The sequence below is a fragment of the Python bivittatus genome, unplaced genomic scaffold (genome assembly GCF_059951505.1).
Source record: "Python bivittatus isolate LINGU-HERP-01145 unplaced genomic scaffold, Pbiv_v1 ctg000190_np1212, whole genome shotgun sequence".
Classification (NCBI taxonomy): Eukaryota; Metazoa; Chordata; class Lepidosauria; order Squamata; family Pythonidae; genus Python; species Python bivittatus.
Window position 1 is genome coordinate 12,911,032 of NW_028277042.1, and position 14,782 is coordinate 12,925,813.

General features: G+C 36.9%; 1 protein-coding gene across 9 annotated transcripts in view; it reads right to left on the bottom strand.

The window, feature by feature from the left end:
- Positions 1 to 14,782, bottom strand: part of ZNF536 (zinc finger protein 536) — a 400,005-nt gene that overhangs the window by 58,185 nt on the left and 327,038 nt on the right. Inside the window, exons 8-9 of one of the 9 annotated variants that reach the window (XM_088136089.1) lie at positions 13,720 to 13,760; positions 5,415 to 11,733 (exon numbers count right to left, since the gene is read on the bottom strand). The exons of 7 other annotated variants lie outside the window; for them this stretch is intronic. In XM_088136089.1, coding sequence (XP_087992215.1) covers positions 13,747 to 13,760 — 14 coding nt within the window. In that variant the 3' untranslated portion in view covers positions 5,415 to 11,733; positions 13,720 to 13,746. Of the gene's footprint in view, positions 1 to 5,414; positions 11,734 to 13,719; positions 13,761 to 14,782 lie in introns of those variants that run through there. One more of the 9 variants, XM_025163770.2, reaches the window with a different exon arrangement.

Consider the following 14,782-nt stretch of genomic DNA (forward strand, 5'->3'; position numbering starts at 1 on the left):
TAGGAGAGAAGAACAAAATGGAAGTATATAGCCAATGGAAAACGTTTTTCTCTTTCCTGTGACATTTGAATCTGAAATTAATTTGGTGCTAATTTCCTCCTAATAAATACGCCGCAGACTAGCACTCAGTAGAGCAGCCATGAAGGCCTTGGAAAAGATATTCAAATGCTGTGATGTGTCTATACCTACAAAGAAGAGAATCATGCAAGCCATGGTGTTCCCTGTGACGCTCTACGGAAGCGAAAGTTGGACTTTGAAGAAGCAGGATAGGAAGAGTATTGATGCTTTTGAACATTTTGGAGAAGCCTCCTGAGAATATTGTGGACAGCCAAGGAAACAAACCGATGGATCATTGAACAAATCAACCCAGAGTTCATCAACCCAGTTAAGGATGGTTAAGATTGCAGCCTAACATCAACTCCTAAAGTGATGCTTTAGTGCACATAATGCACAGCAACATGGAACAATCTGGCTTTGTTGTGGTGAATGCAACTGGGACAGCCCAGTTTTATTCCCCCTAAGGTATCTTAAAAGTACAGAAGTTCTTTAACAAGACTGCCACTCTGTTACAAAATGCTATTACAATACTATGCAGTCTGAAGAAATATGTATTACGCCTTCTTCGAATTACTGAAGCTAGCCAATGTAAAGGGAGCCAGATAATTGATCCATTTAGCCCAGGATTATTGATAGGCCAGGGCAGATCAAACTATGGCCATAAAATGTAACAGAAGCAAGATACTTCAAGGTGGTATTTTCCAGGTGAGCTACAACAATGACTCTTGCTCTGTATACTTCAGAACCTAGAGCTGTAGTATGCATAGCAAGAGTCATTGCTCTAGCTCATCTGGAGAACATCTGGAGAACATCAAATTGGAGTATCTTGCTTAGAACTGCCTTCCGTAAATAAATGTTGGGCACCAAGTCAGGGAATGTTGATCTTCCCATATTTGAGTTTAATTTGTAGCAAGTGGTCCACTGTACCTTGCCCCCTTTCCCCCCTCATTTCTCCCAAGGATTAAAATAATTATTAAACATTAGCAGAAAAGAATGAGGTGCACTCTTTTTTAAATGATTGAGGCAACCTGATGACTGAAGACTGACATACGCCAGAATGATCATACTCTACACTGCCACATTTTCCTCTCACTTTTAACTATTTTTGTGTGAGTAAAAACACATAGATTGCAACATAAATGGACATCGGAGAGAAGATGAAGCCCATTCGTAAGATCTTATTCGTAGTGGCAAACTTGCTTTTTTTGTAGCACTGCTAGGCTAGGATTGTTACTAACTATTCCAAAATCACACTTGGAACATATGCAAACTCATTTGTGTTTATTTCTGTCTATGTGTGTGTATTCCTACTGCTTTGATATTATTATAACCATAACCCTAAAGTCGTTGTCATTATTCTTAAATTTACACTCCAGTGCATGCCTAACCTAAGATGCTGTATTTAGTGAGAAAATAACATTGCCCACAATTTATCTGTTTTTTTTCCAAAAGGATCGTGGAAAAACATTGCATTGAAATATGAAAAACCCAGTGTACTAACAAAAAATATGCACTTGACACAATTAATATAGTTTTTTTTGTCTTCCTACCATAGTTAGCAGACAGCATTTTAAGGAATAAATGATTGTTTGTATTGAGATAAATGTAATTCTAGATGTGTTCCATGAGAATTGCAGCTTGTTCATCACACTATGAGCCCATTCCATTTTGTATCAAAATGCTTCACAAAGGGATTATTGCTTTCTTTCTCATAAAAGAAACCAAACTCAAAATTCTACTTACCCAAGAAGAAACGAGATAAAATATTGGGCTATATAGATCTAAATGTTTACTATGGCCAATAATCAGTGGAACTCCCTAATATAGGAAGTATGTGGGTTGAGAAGTTTTATGGAACAGTTAGCCATTTAAAAGTTTTAGAGAGTTTTATGCTGTTTTTCAACTGTTATACTATGGCTTAAAAAAAAAAAAGCCTGGTGATTCACCTTAATAAAAAAAAAAAAGATCATATTGATAAAATCAGCAGGAACAACTACTTTCTGCAAAATAAGTAATCAAAGGCTGATGTTGAAAGATTTTTAATTGCATTTGAAGGAGAAGGAGAAGGAGAAGGAGAAGGAGAAGGAGAAGGAGAAGGAGAAGGAGAAGGAGAAGGAGAAGGAGAAGGAGAAGGAGAAGGAGAAGGAGAGTATTGGCTCTAGAGAATGTCAAAGTTGAGAATTTGCCAAGGACCTAACACCAGCAGAGGGCCTACCATTCTAACAATGATTCTATTTCCTTTATTCACTATCCACAATGAGACCAGTTTCCACATTCCAGTTTTCACATTGTACCTGCCCTCTGTGGTAGAATATTTTTCTGACTTCAGAGACCTTTTCCTGAATTAAAAAAAAACTCACATTCAGTTCCTGGGTAAGAATATTTACAATTTAAAAAACATATTTGGCAAAAGAAACTTAGTCTGAGAGTCACTCCGAAGTGGGATTAGTTGAGATGTTCAGTCTACCAGTCAATTAGGTAAATGCAACAATTGTAGATCTGCTACTGAATATATAGAAGTTGGTACTTCCACAAGCATGTCCAAAACTGCAATTTTCAGAATATAGTGGTGTGGTTTATGCTTCAATGTTGTGCAGTAAAAGGCAAATGTTAAGGAAATGTGCTTATTAACTAAAAGTATATAAAATGATTACTCCAGTGAAATGAATGCTGACAAAAATATACTTTAAGAAAAATATAAATGAAAATATGCATACATGATGAGAAGGAAACACAAAAATGCATAAGGCTATTTCTGTCAAATTCACAAATTGCATGGCCAGATAGACCTTGTAATCTTTAAGGAGAGAAATTAAGCAAAAATGAAATGGAAAGGATTGGTCACTTTTCCTGGAAGAGCTTCTGCCTGATGGGCATAAACAAGACGGATCCAAACTCTGACAGAAAAAAAACTTCCTCCAAATTTTACTTTAGAAATGTAAAAGTTTTCAGATAGAATCTTTCTGAATGACTGACATAGTCGTACATGACACACAAGGAACAGTAGAGTATATGTTTCTCATCCTTGCATGTAATTTATTCATCACTTTCTTTCCTCAAAATTTCTGGGAGGGAATGTATGGGGGAATCATACCTTCTTTCAAGGATAAATTCATGCCTTTTCTCATTAGCTGAGGAGTGTAAGTTTTCTATTCTGCACTTCTGCATCACACAGAAGAGCTGATTCCCTCATTTGTACCTCTCATGGCAAGGCCATCTTGGTATTATTTTAGCTCATCAGTTTCATGACAAGTAGTTTATCTGTGTGTGTGTGTGTGTGTGTGTGTGGTGTGTGCAGCTCTCCTCAATATGATGACAAGTGGTTTTTAGCACATCAGGGAGCCTGTTAGATCCCAAACTGTCCACCTGATGTGGTAAATACCAGTTGTCAGGAATTGTGCTTTCTTTCACAAGAGAATTTTTTTCCCTGTGAAAAATGCTGATCTAAAAAAATGTCAGGCTACTTGAACCATGGGACAATGGACATTGGATTTAGCTGATATGTGCTGTTGAGAATTTGTAAACGCATTTCCTTGTGTTGGCTTGAATAAAATGGGAATTTTTAGTTGCTGTTTTAAAAAATCTGTTAGTAGTATTATTTTAAATCCTTTATCTAACCTGCATCCCAACTTTCATGCATGTCACTGCCCCTATTATAGAACCCATTTCTCCCTCTGGATCAAAACGTCAACAAAACTTTCATGCCATTTCACTGACTCAAGCAACTGTTTCTTAGACTAAGGCATAGTTTGAGAATTTCTAACCTTGATATAGAAAGCATTCAAGGAAGATACAGTACAGATCTTCAAGGCTTATCTTTTTCCTGCAGCAATTTTGAAAAATGCCAGCTTGATCCCACACATGCTGAATAGCATTCTCAGAATTCTCTAAGTTTAAACAACTCTAAAATCTTTTTGTCAAAGAATGGAGGAGATCACAACGCCAATATTGAAGCATAACCCAACCTTACGTAAGAGTTGAGATGTATGACAATTCCCAAACTCTGCAGTCGAACTATTGTCTACCTGAAGCAATTTAATTGTGTAAATCAACATATATGCATATATACCAATCATGCTATTCCCTTTCAAGGAAAGCAGAGAACAGGAAAGGATTAAGATATGGTGAACCAAAGAAATTAAAAATGTGAGTTAAAAGAAAGGAAACAGCTGAAACCAGTTTACACCAACATCATTCACTATGCTTTTCCCTACCTTTATATCCTTGCAAACCATCCTTTCTTCCACCATGTCTAGGTGCAAATTTCATAAACTTCTTACCTCTTTTTCTTTTGGGTTCTTATTAATTTTGTCCAGTCATAACTTTCTTGGCCTTACTCTCAAGCCCTTCACTCTTCCTTCATATATATTTGTAATTTGCAGTTTGTTTCTCATTCATTGTCTCTACATGACCAGACCACCTCAACATACTTCTCCTCTACTAATCACCCACATTCATATGCAGTTTACATATGTTCAGCATGTCTCTTCTTGTTTTGCTACATAAACACCTTAAGTACGTCACTCCATTTTATTCAGCTTACCCTAATGTTTCTCTCAATATATCCAGTTCTCATTTCCATATAATAAGTTGTCAGAACCATGCTGTTATATGTAACAATTTTGCTTTTTCTGACAAACATTCCATCTTCACAAGAGACAATACCACCTACTACCTTTCTGACTTTATGTTGTAGCCTTTCATTCGTAATTAAATCTTAACTTTCACTTTCTTGCATATATTCATCAATAACAGTTCACAAGATCAGGCTACTTTTGTTCAGATCTATTATGTCCCCCTTTTCTGAATTTCATACACACATAACATATCTATTTTGTTTTCATTTAATTTCATTCATACAGTTTACCATTTATCCCTCTTACAGTACAAGTCACAATCTTCCACTGCTGAGGTCACCACCAGAAGGGTGCATAGATGTTGACCTCCACCACTTATTATGGCCTTGGTCAGTCAAGGCTTCAATATGAAACTTTGTAGTAAAATAGAGAAGGTGTAGACTATGATACCAGCCATACTTGTATCTGTGAGGTGTCTTGATCTCACTAAGAATGTTTTCGCTAAAACATAGGTTGTTGTTATTGATGGTGATGGGGGTGATGCTGATAAAAAGACGACACATACAGAATTCAGCAATTAAAATGAAATGGCTATGGTCATAATTATAAGATAAAAACTATTACAATCTTAATTAAATAATAGAGACTTTACTGCCTGTCTAAAACCCAGCAAGGATGGAATAATTTTGGTTTTTCTAGGAAGAATCTTCCATTCTGAATGACCACCAACCTAATCTCTTTAGATAGCAATCATATGTAAGAGGCCTTCACTGCCCGTAGGCATGTGGCAGGGACCATTCTTTTAATTCTTTTATCTGCAAACGATATGGTGTTTCATGGGTAAGAATCAGCACATTGAATAGGTCTAAAAAACTAACCAAAGGAGAAATTTCATATGCATCTAGGGGTATAAAGGCTAAGACTGAGGGTCTCCTATACAGCATCACTTCCATTTGAATTAGTTTCACAGTAAGTAACATGTAAGTAGCTTAAGAAATACAGTTGGATCAAAGTCAAGAGGTTGGTGAAAGAGGAATCTATCATGTCCTCTAAGTCAAGAAAAATCAAGGATTTCTAAGTAAACATCATACCCAGGTCACTTTAGCTCATGTGCAACTCCAAGCAATGCCAGTACATTGTTGTTGTTGTTCATAGTGTCCTTTTATTTCACAAATAAATCAAAGGGGAACATTGACATATGATGTTCTCCCCCTAAATAAAGCAAAACAGAAACAAGGTGCTTTTTGTACATCCCATATGATTGAAATAAGTCTCTGATATAATAATAGGCTTTCTGAACGAGCAGGGTTTTAGGTCAGTGATTCATCTTGCCTATATATTAAATTTGGGGTCAACCCTATGCCCACAGGATTATTCTGCTGTTGTGTTTTAATGCACATGAACATACTTTGGTACAACACTGACCTTTCCGGAATAAAACTTCCAAATTTCAACTTTGCCTAGTTGGGCTTAGCATGGATCGTGTACGCATTGGGACAATGTGGTAAGTTTGGGTTTTGGAGTGTGATCCATTCAGGACCGTCGGAAAGCTGGGTAAAAATTCTCTTACCACTGGAAGCCATTCCAGTGGATCCAAGATCGGTGTTCGTAAAACAGACATCAGACAACAGTTTTGCCACCAATTTACACTAGCTGTGTCTCCCAAATCCATTACAATGGCAGCCCCACACCAAGTGCTTTATCACAATTTAAGAAAAGGGGGTTCAAGGCATGGAACCTCCTACAGCTAATCTGTTCATCCTTGTTTCCTTCTACATGGAAATAGGTTTGCATAGCTTTATTGAAGTATTTTAGGAATGGCCTCTAGGTGGTGCTAATACTGCATCGCTTTGGTGTTTCCGCACAATGAAAACATTAATTTGCTATGAGATAATTTTTGACGTAAATGTAAAATGGTGCCCATTCGAACTCAGTAATGAAGCATAGTGCATTTCTACAGCTCCTAATTTGACTAGTTAAATGACTCCATTACGTGTCTAACAGACAGAAGCAAATAATTTCTGGTCAGTTGACGCTCACTTATCCGTATCATTTTACCCTGAAAATAAAGTCTCTAATCTACAGTTTCTTTGTCTTAGTTTTTAATATTATTAAAGCACACATTCTTGAGTAATAAGCAATGAAAACAGCACCAACTAACAGTTAATGGGGGAACAGATTTGGAATGCACATATTAAATGCACAGAGCATTAAGAAACAGGAAGGGAAAAAGGACAATTATGTTATTTTGTTGATATTATTGGAGATTAGTGCAATTTTTTGTTAAAAAGAACACGAGGACTGGATCATCTATCTAGGTGCAGATAAAGATACAGACGTGGTATCTATGAGGGAAAAAAGGAGAGTGATCTCTCCAAACTTTTCAGTCTAAGTCTGAAAAGAATTCTACAGATCTCATGTATTAATAGAGTAAATAGGGCAGCCATCTTAATAAATATCAGGTGATGAATAATTTTGCCTCAAGGAACAAAAATGGTTAATGCCAGATCTTTATGTTCCTTCTGGAAATGTCTTTCTTCCTGCTGAAAATAAGTTTAGAATTAAAGCCTATCGCTTTACACATAGCACAGGCATATTAGTGAGACACAGCTGTTCGTGCCCCACTCTTAAGAGCCATATGATTAAGTTATGGGATATCAGATAATCCAAAGTCTCTCTCTATTGGTCACCTTCCCCAGCCAAAGGCTTTTTAGTTTTAAGTTCATTTAATGACAGAATGGCCAATTCAGCAAATGTGTGAGTAATTCCAGTGAACACCTGTGGCTCCCTGGGCTACTCTATGGAATAGAAGATATAAAATGTCATTACAGCAGCACCCAACTGAACAGAAAAAAAAGGAGAAAATATTCTGTCTGTTAAAGTGGCTGTAACAGGGAGGTGTTCAAGACTGTAGGGATTCCAAAGAACTGAAGGTTGCCTCAGTTTCAAATGTGTACCCTGTATTTTTATTTTTTGCACAACATGGTGAGATAAAGGCCAAACTATCTGACTATACATATGTTTCTTAAAATCACCATATCAATTAATTTCACAGTCACATGCAAGCATCTTAGTACCTAACCCAAAGACCAACTGGTGATTAATCTGAAGATCTTGGAATTAAGCCAGTTGAATCCTTCTAAAGTCTGTAGATCTGTCAATCATCAGTCCAAACTCTTCACCTTAACTGGGCAGCGGATGGGCAATACCTCTGTTTGCTGATATCTATCTATGCATCCCTTAATCTACTCACAGCATTTAACAATAATTGTCACTGCTTTTAACAAACTATGCTGAATCCATAATAAATGCAGTCTTTATATCAGGAAAGTACAGACAGATTTAGCATCTGCAGAGTACCCAGAACAGAAAGGAATGGAAGGAATTTTGCTACAGATGTCTTATGAGCCCTTTAAACTGATGCAACCAGGGATATTTCCTTCACTTCTGAGTGCTCCTTCAAAGACTTAAGATTAAGTTTTTCAGACATAATCTAAATTCAGGTGTGTGTTTGCATGTATGAGTGTGCGTATATATTCTGAAGGAGTAGAGCTGTGGGTTCTAAAAAAGTAAAGGTAAAAGCAAGTTGCAGTGGAAGGGGCAACTGATGTAACATGCTTAATAACAGCTCAAGGGAAGATCAAGGAAATTAAACACCAGTAAGCTCAACTTCAGCAGTGGGGAAGATATTGGAAACACTAATCAGGGACAAAACAGGGAAAGTTATGATTTAATTAAAGATATTCAGCATGGATTCACAAAAAGGAGATCATACGTAACAAAAACTAATAGAATATTTTTTGGGGGAAAAAGAGAGACCCACACATGCTAAAAAGAAATGAAGACGGATGCTGTGAGCATGATTAATAGCCCTCTGCATTTCATTACCACCTGAAACATCTACCCGCTATCCACCTCCTTGTTCAGGGCAACAAGAAAATTGCACTGATCTGTTAAGGATTTGATTCCCTCTTCTCTATCTATCATCTATCTATCTATCTTCCTGTTTTCCATATTATCCATCTATACATCCACCCATCTATCAAAAGCAATCCTAGACGATTTATCTACATTTTTTTCTTAAACAGATAAAAATGAGAAGTGTATGATGGATACAACTCTCTGGTAGTTCCCAAAGGGTTCTGATGCCCAGTAGACTTGATGCTATGAAGAACAGATAGAGTGGCTGATATACAGTCACGGCTGTAGTGACAAGTCAGTGACTCCTAGCTCATTGGGCGGGTAAGAGAAATTTGAAGGACCATGACATGACTTTACTACTGAAGCTAGCTAGTAGTAAGAGAGAAGAAACCTACACAATGAGCACTCCCACAGACCAAAGTCAAAGTGAAGTTACATGATGCAAAACTGAAATTTCAAAAAGAAATGGGGGAAAAAATCAGAAGTTACAATTATGAATGCTGATACAGACATATAAGGGCACTCTGAAATCAGTGGGACTAACCTAAGGCAGATATGATAGTGCAACAAATTATATTATGGGTATGGTATATGTACAAGTATGCATGTTTTAGGCTTTCAGAAGAGAAAGTCTGGATTGTTTGCAAGCTGAATATTAGAATTACTAAATGTATTGGGAATCATCTATTTTGTTGTTTCATCTTGCAAAAGTTGAGCAAAGTTTATATAGGAACAACAAAATCTCACTTTTTCCCCACAAACACTCATGGGAAATTTGAAGCAGCTAATGGCATCTTAAGCGTCCTATCAACAAGTGGGTATGAACTGATGTTAAGAAGAAACAGACAGTTAAGGAATTTAGATGGAATTTCTTGACACAGACATGACAGGGAAAGGCACCAGAACTGTCAATATGTAAAAAGTTAATGAGAAGCACTTGCTCAAAATAAAGAAATCCTGATTACACACCAAAACCTAAATGGAGATTTTAGAAAGCATGAACTTTTCATAAAGAGATGATATTCAGCTTTTCATAAAATTATAGAGGCTATGGAGGAAGTTTTAAAGAAAAAGAAATATATAATGCCATGACATAGAGTATTACAATTATCTTTTTCAAAAATCCTCATAATGATAGCTAAATCTATAGATATATGAAAATCTTTTGGATTTCCATTAAAATTCTTATGAAATTCAGCTGAGCGTGAAACTCCAAATCTGTCTGACGTTTACCTTCCGCAATAAGGTAACTATGGATACACATACATCAATTCGTAGGCATCCATGGACAGATACACAATATAATTTTATAAGACTTAGCAATTGACTTCCTTTAAAAATCCTCAAAATTAAGTCACTATCTTTTCTGCATTTCTTACCATTTTAACAACTGAGGTCATAAAACAGCCTTAGTGTTGGCAAACCATGTTAATTGCTTAGTGAGATGGATGAACCCAGTCAATTATGACGTATTCAGTAACACTGACAGAAAAGTTAGTCTTGTACTCATATATATTTTTAACCATAACCTTTCAGATCAAAGTTCATCATGGCTTCTCACTCTTCAGAAGTGTGGTTAACACAATTGTTGAAGATTTAAATCAGAGGGTGGGGAATCTCAGTTGTTGCTAAACCATCATTCCTAGATGTTCCAGTTATCCTGACCAGTGATAAGAAATGCTGGGAGTTGTTCCTCAGCAGTGTTTGAGGAGGTAAAATGTTCCTCAGTCCTGGCTTAGATTCTATACAGGCCAGGGCCTACCTACAGATTACTATGTAATCCTCAGTGGATAGTCTTGCTATTGCTGATTGCTGAAATTGTGGCAAAGAATGCAATAAAGCATTTTTTAATATTCTTAAGACAAAGTGCATATTAGAATTACTTAATACTTATCCACTATATCTTAACTGTTAGGGCAGTCTGGGTATATTACATAGGTTTTATGGATGTAAAATATAGCTCCATTTTGGACAGATGTGATTTTACATATTAATTTTGTTCTGAAAGACTCACTGGTTTTGCAGATACGTACGTTCTTTTGAACTATATGCCAATGGGTTGGAAACTAACAAGAGGACAACAGTAGTGAATATTGTGCACATGCCTTTACAATTACAAAATCACAAATACTATACAGCTGGAAGGATATACCCATTAGCCATCAATTATAAAATGTTCTGAACAACTCATCTTTGTTTCTATATTTGAATAAGTATTTTACCATCAGAAGTCCTGTTTGAAGGACTGCTTAAAAATTTGGACTTCATATCCTATTTAATATGCTTAATGTCCCATTTTCATTCTATTGTTAAATAAATGGATTTAAATGTTAACTTAATGGTAAAACATGACATGAATATGTATATTAGGTGAGTTTTATTTCATTCACAAGAAATATATGCTTTTGTGAGTTAGTTTCTTTTTATCTTTTTTCATATACTAATTTTTTTAAAATGCAAAATGTATTAGCTGGCTATTTTGCATTTTAGTAGTATTTTCTATTAAAATATAGAAAGGAAACTAGAGCAAAATTTATTAGACATTGTCCTGAAATTTGTTCCAGAACATTAAGCTCATCAGAAGTAGTACTTTACTTCTTTCAAAATAAAAAGCTATGCATATCTTTCCTACTGCTCAAAATCTCAATATTATTTTTAAATCATCAGTGCCATTGTATCTTTCAGATAAGGCTTTTCAGATAATATTTTGAGGTAGTACTTTCTTTAAGCACAATATTAAAGCAATCAACCCTTCATTTCCTTAAATAAACTTGTGCCATGTAGAAAAATTCTCCTGCATTTTTTTCCTATCAGTCTGCATTCAGTTTGCTGAAAAAAAATTTGTTTCCAAAATGTCTTGCAACGGAAAAGAGGATTTTCATGAAAATCTCCAGGATGGAGTGTGTGGTTCTTGCATTAACTTAGTTCCAAGTGGTCAACAAGTGTCTTTCACTGCATTGTCATCTTTCCAGAGGTCTCAAATTTCCCTGGCTTCCCATACTTCAATGGGAAAGAGACACAACAGAAAGCAGTGCCAGTAGGACCACCTTCACTGATGCCTTCACTGATGAAGGAAAAGAAGACAATGAGGATGAAGTTGGAGGAGAAAGAAATAAAAAAAAAGAATAAAATATGAGAAGAGAAGCTTCTTTCAAAAGGGAATATTATTTTTGAGAAACTGCAAGCCAGAAAAGCGGGAGGGGAGGAGAGGAGAGGAGAGGAGAGGAGAGGGGAGGGGAGGGGAGGGGAGGGGAGGGGAGGGGAGGGGAGAAAAAAGAAAAGAAAAGACAAGGTCAGAAAGGCCAATCAAAACTGCATGTTATCCTTTCCTGCATACATATACACAATAACAGATTACACTTTAGTATACCATGTGGCATTAAGACTAAATGATGCTTCAGATCTATCAAGGACTCAAGGATATACTCAAGTGCACTATCCATTTAGTCACCATGGGGAAAACAGTAAAGTACTAAAAATATTTGTCCCTAGATCAGTAGGTGGGATTTTCAGAGAGATTCTATATAAAAGCCCAAGTGCCAGCACTGGAAAGTTAAGATATACTCGTATATTCCGATCCGCGTCTAAATAAAAATATGAAATGTCAGCATCAGTGCAATATTTCACACTGAGGAATTAATGGCCTATAATTAATAACCTTGGAATTATAAGATTAATTCCAAGGTTGTTTCCTTCAATTTTGTAATTTTCTCTAGCTACCCAAAAAAGGTAAGCTCTTTTATTGAGCTATCCCAACAGCAGTTGTTTCTTTCCCCAGTTCACTGACCTTTTGACAATTTTTAAATTTTTTTCAATTAATAGCCCTGCCTCTCATCACCCAAAGTTTGAGGGCCCCCTGTTTCTAAAGTTCTTTTGAATTGACTTAATAGTTTGACCTGTCCTGTGCCATTAAAACTGGGTTCACACATCACATCAGCTACTTAAGATTATTCAGTAAATCATAATAAGGCAAACCATGTCTTATCTATCAAGTGAACCCAGTTATAGTATCCAAGATGGGATGAAACAAAGTACTATAATTATTGGAAGATCCCCCGGTTTGTAGACAAACAGGAACAAGTAGACTAATGCAGAGCAAAAAGGTTTATTCGTATCTTGGCTTTCTAATCCAAATTATAACTGCTCCAACTCTGCAGTATAAAATCAAGATTGAACAGGAACCCAGCAAAGATAAAATGGAAAATTTCCTCAGCACCTTCGCTAAAAGAAAGATCAAAGGGGAACTCATTCTGCAACCTGGGAAGTAACTAATGCCACAGTCTTGCTTCCAGCTCTGACTGTTTGCACTTCACACATGAAACAAGCCCAGAGTGTAGAAGCTAATCAGAAGCATAACTGCAAAGCAGGAACAGATAGACATGACCAATGCTGTCTGTTTCAGTTAAGGGGACAAAAAGACATATGGGGGGAGGAGGGAGAGTGATTGGAAAAAGCTAAATATGAACTAGAGCGCCCAGGAGCAAAAGACATGAAAGGAAAACTCATAGCAATCCTACATGAAGACAGATTTCATTTTCACAACTTTCCTGGGGTAGAGCTTGTCCCAGAGAGTACAGGCTTGAGATAGCAGGTTGGAAGACATGCTATTCCTTTCCTTGCTGATTTCAGGAGAGGATACAAGGCACATCTTCCCTGGTCATCTCCTCTATGTAAAAGAAAACCAACACTTCTCTTCATGCAGAACGCTAGCCTATCATAGAGTTTGGAAAGTGGCAGAGCATTTACACATGCCATGTTTGAAACGCCATTCAGGAAGGGCTGTGTCCTCAGCCTTTGTAGTGGCTTTATTTTAGGGTTTCTCCAATAATGAAAGCCCGGGAAAAGATTAATTCAATTCCTGATCTGTACAAATAACGCTTTCCCAATATTCATAAGGAGGGTGACCAAACACAGATTCATGCATTTTCTAATACCCAGATCCAGGTACATCTTGGAGCAAGTGCATTGTTCAAAGCAGCACGGCATTTTACTTGCATCTCCCACCTCCCCTTGGCAGAGTTTCACACGATTAACTATCAGAGATTTATTAACGGTAATGAGAATTCACCGTGCCACCTGAATAGTTGCCCCCTTCCCCGTAATGAAAACAAAACCCCCACAAATACAAGCCATCTTGAATGAAAGCAAAATGTTAAAAAAATACCTGTCTGGATTTTCTCTTGAAAATCAGTCATTGAGAATCATCTGTCAGTAAGACAAAATTAATTACTACATGTAAAATGGAGGAAATCAACATAAATTTAAATATTGCATAATATTACAAAGGTTAAAGTAAATCTATTATCTCTTAGTCATACATGCTTATTGTCTAAAAATCCCTTCTTCTCCACCCCCTCCAGATACCAAATAGATTTAACAACAACAACAACAAAATATTGTCAGGTGTTTAAATTTGGATTTGGAAGGGGGGGCACAAAAGTGTGTGCAAAACATAGTAACTTGCAAAATTCACAGCGCAATCCTGCTGTGTCTGCTCAGAAAGCAATCGCAGCAAGACTTATTCCCAGCTACGTGGGTACAGCATGGCAGCCTAAGATAATTTTTGTAATATTCTTTTGTTGTAACAGAAGAAAGCAGCTTGATTGTGAATACCTTAACATCTATAGCCCATGCATATGCAGTCCTTTCTTTCCCCACCTCTGATAGCATCATGCACATGTGAACAGTTCACTGACTCATCCACATCCACATGTGGAATTTGCAATTCAGCCTGCTGGCATGACTTATCAGCCTGGAAGATTTGAGATGCCATTCAGAAACCATGGCTTGGTGGATTTAATGAAGAAACTATGTAGTACATATGTAGAATATTCCAGGAAGAGATACAGGGGGAGGGAGGGAGGGAGGGAGGGAGGGAGGGAGGAAGGAAGGAAGGAAGGAAGGAAGGAAGGAAGGAAGGAAGGAAGGAAGGAAGGAAGGAAGGAAGGAAGGAAGGAAGGAAGGAAGGAAGGAAGGAAGGAAGGAAGGAAGGAAATTATACAGTAATTGCACAAACTGATCTGCATCTAAACTTGTATATTGCCTCAATCACAGATAGAGGCAGATTAAGAATAGACAGCTCTGCACATCATCCTAAACCACATTTTCTAGAATCTTTATCCACTGAACAAGCCACAGTGGCTTAATTCAGAGGTAAGGTTACAGGACAATGGATTGGTTCACCCTTAGCCAAGAATGAAACAAACTGCATTATGGCTTAGTATGAT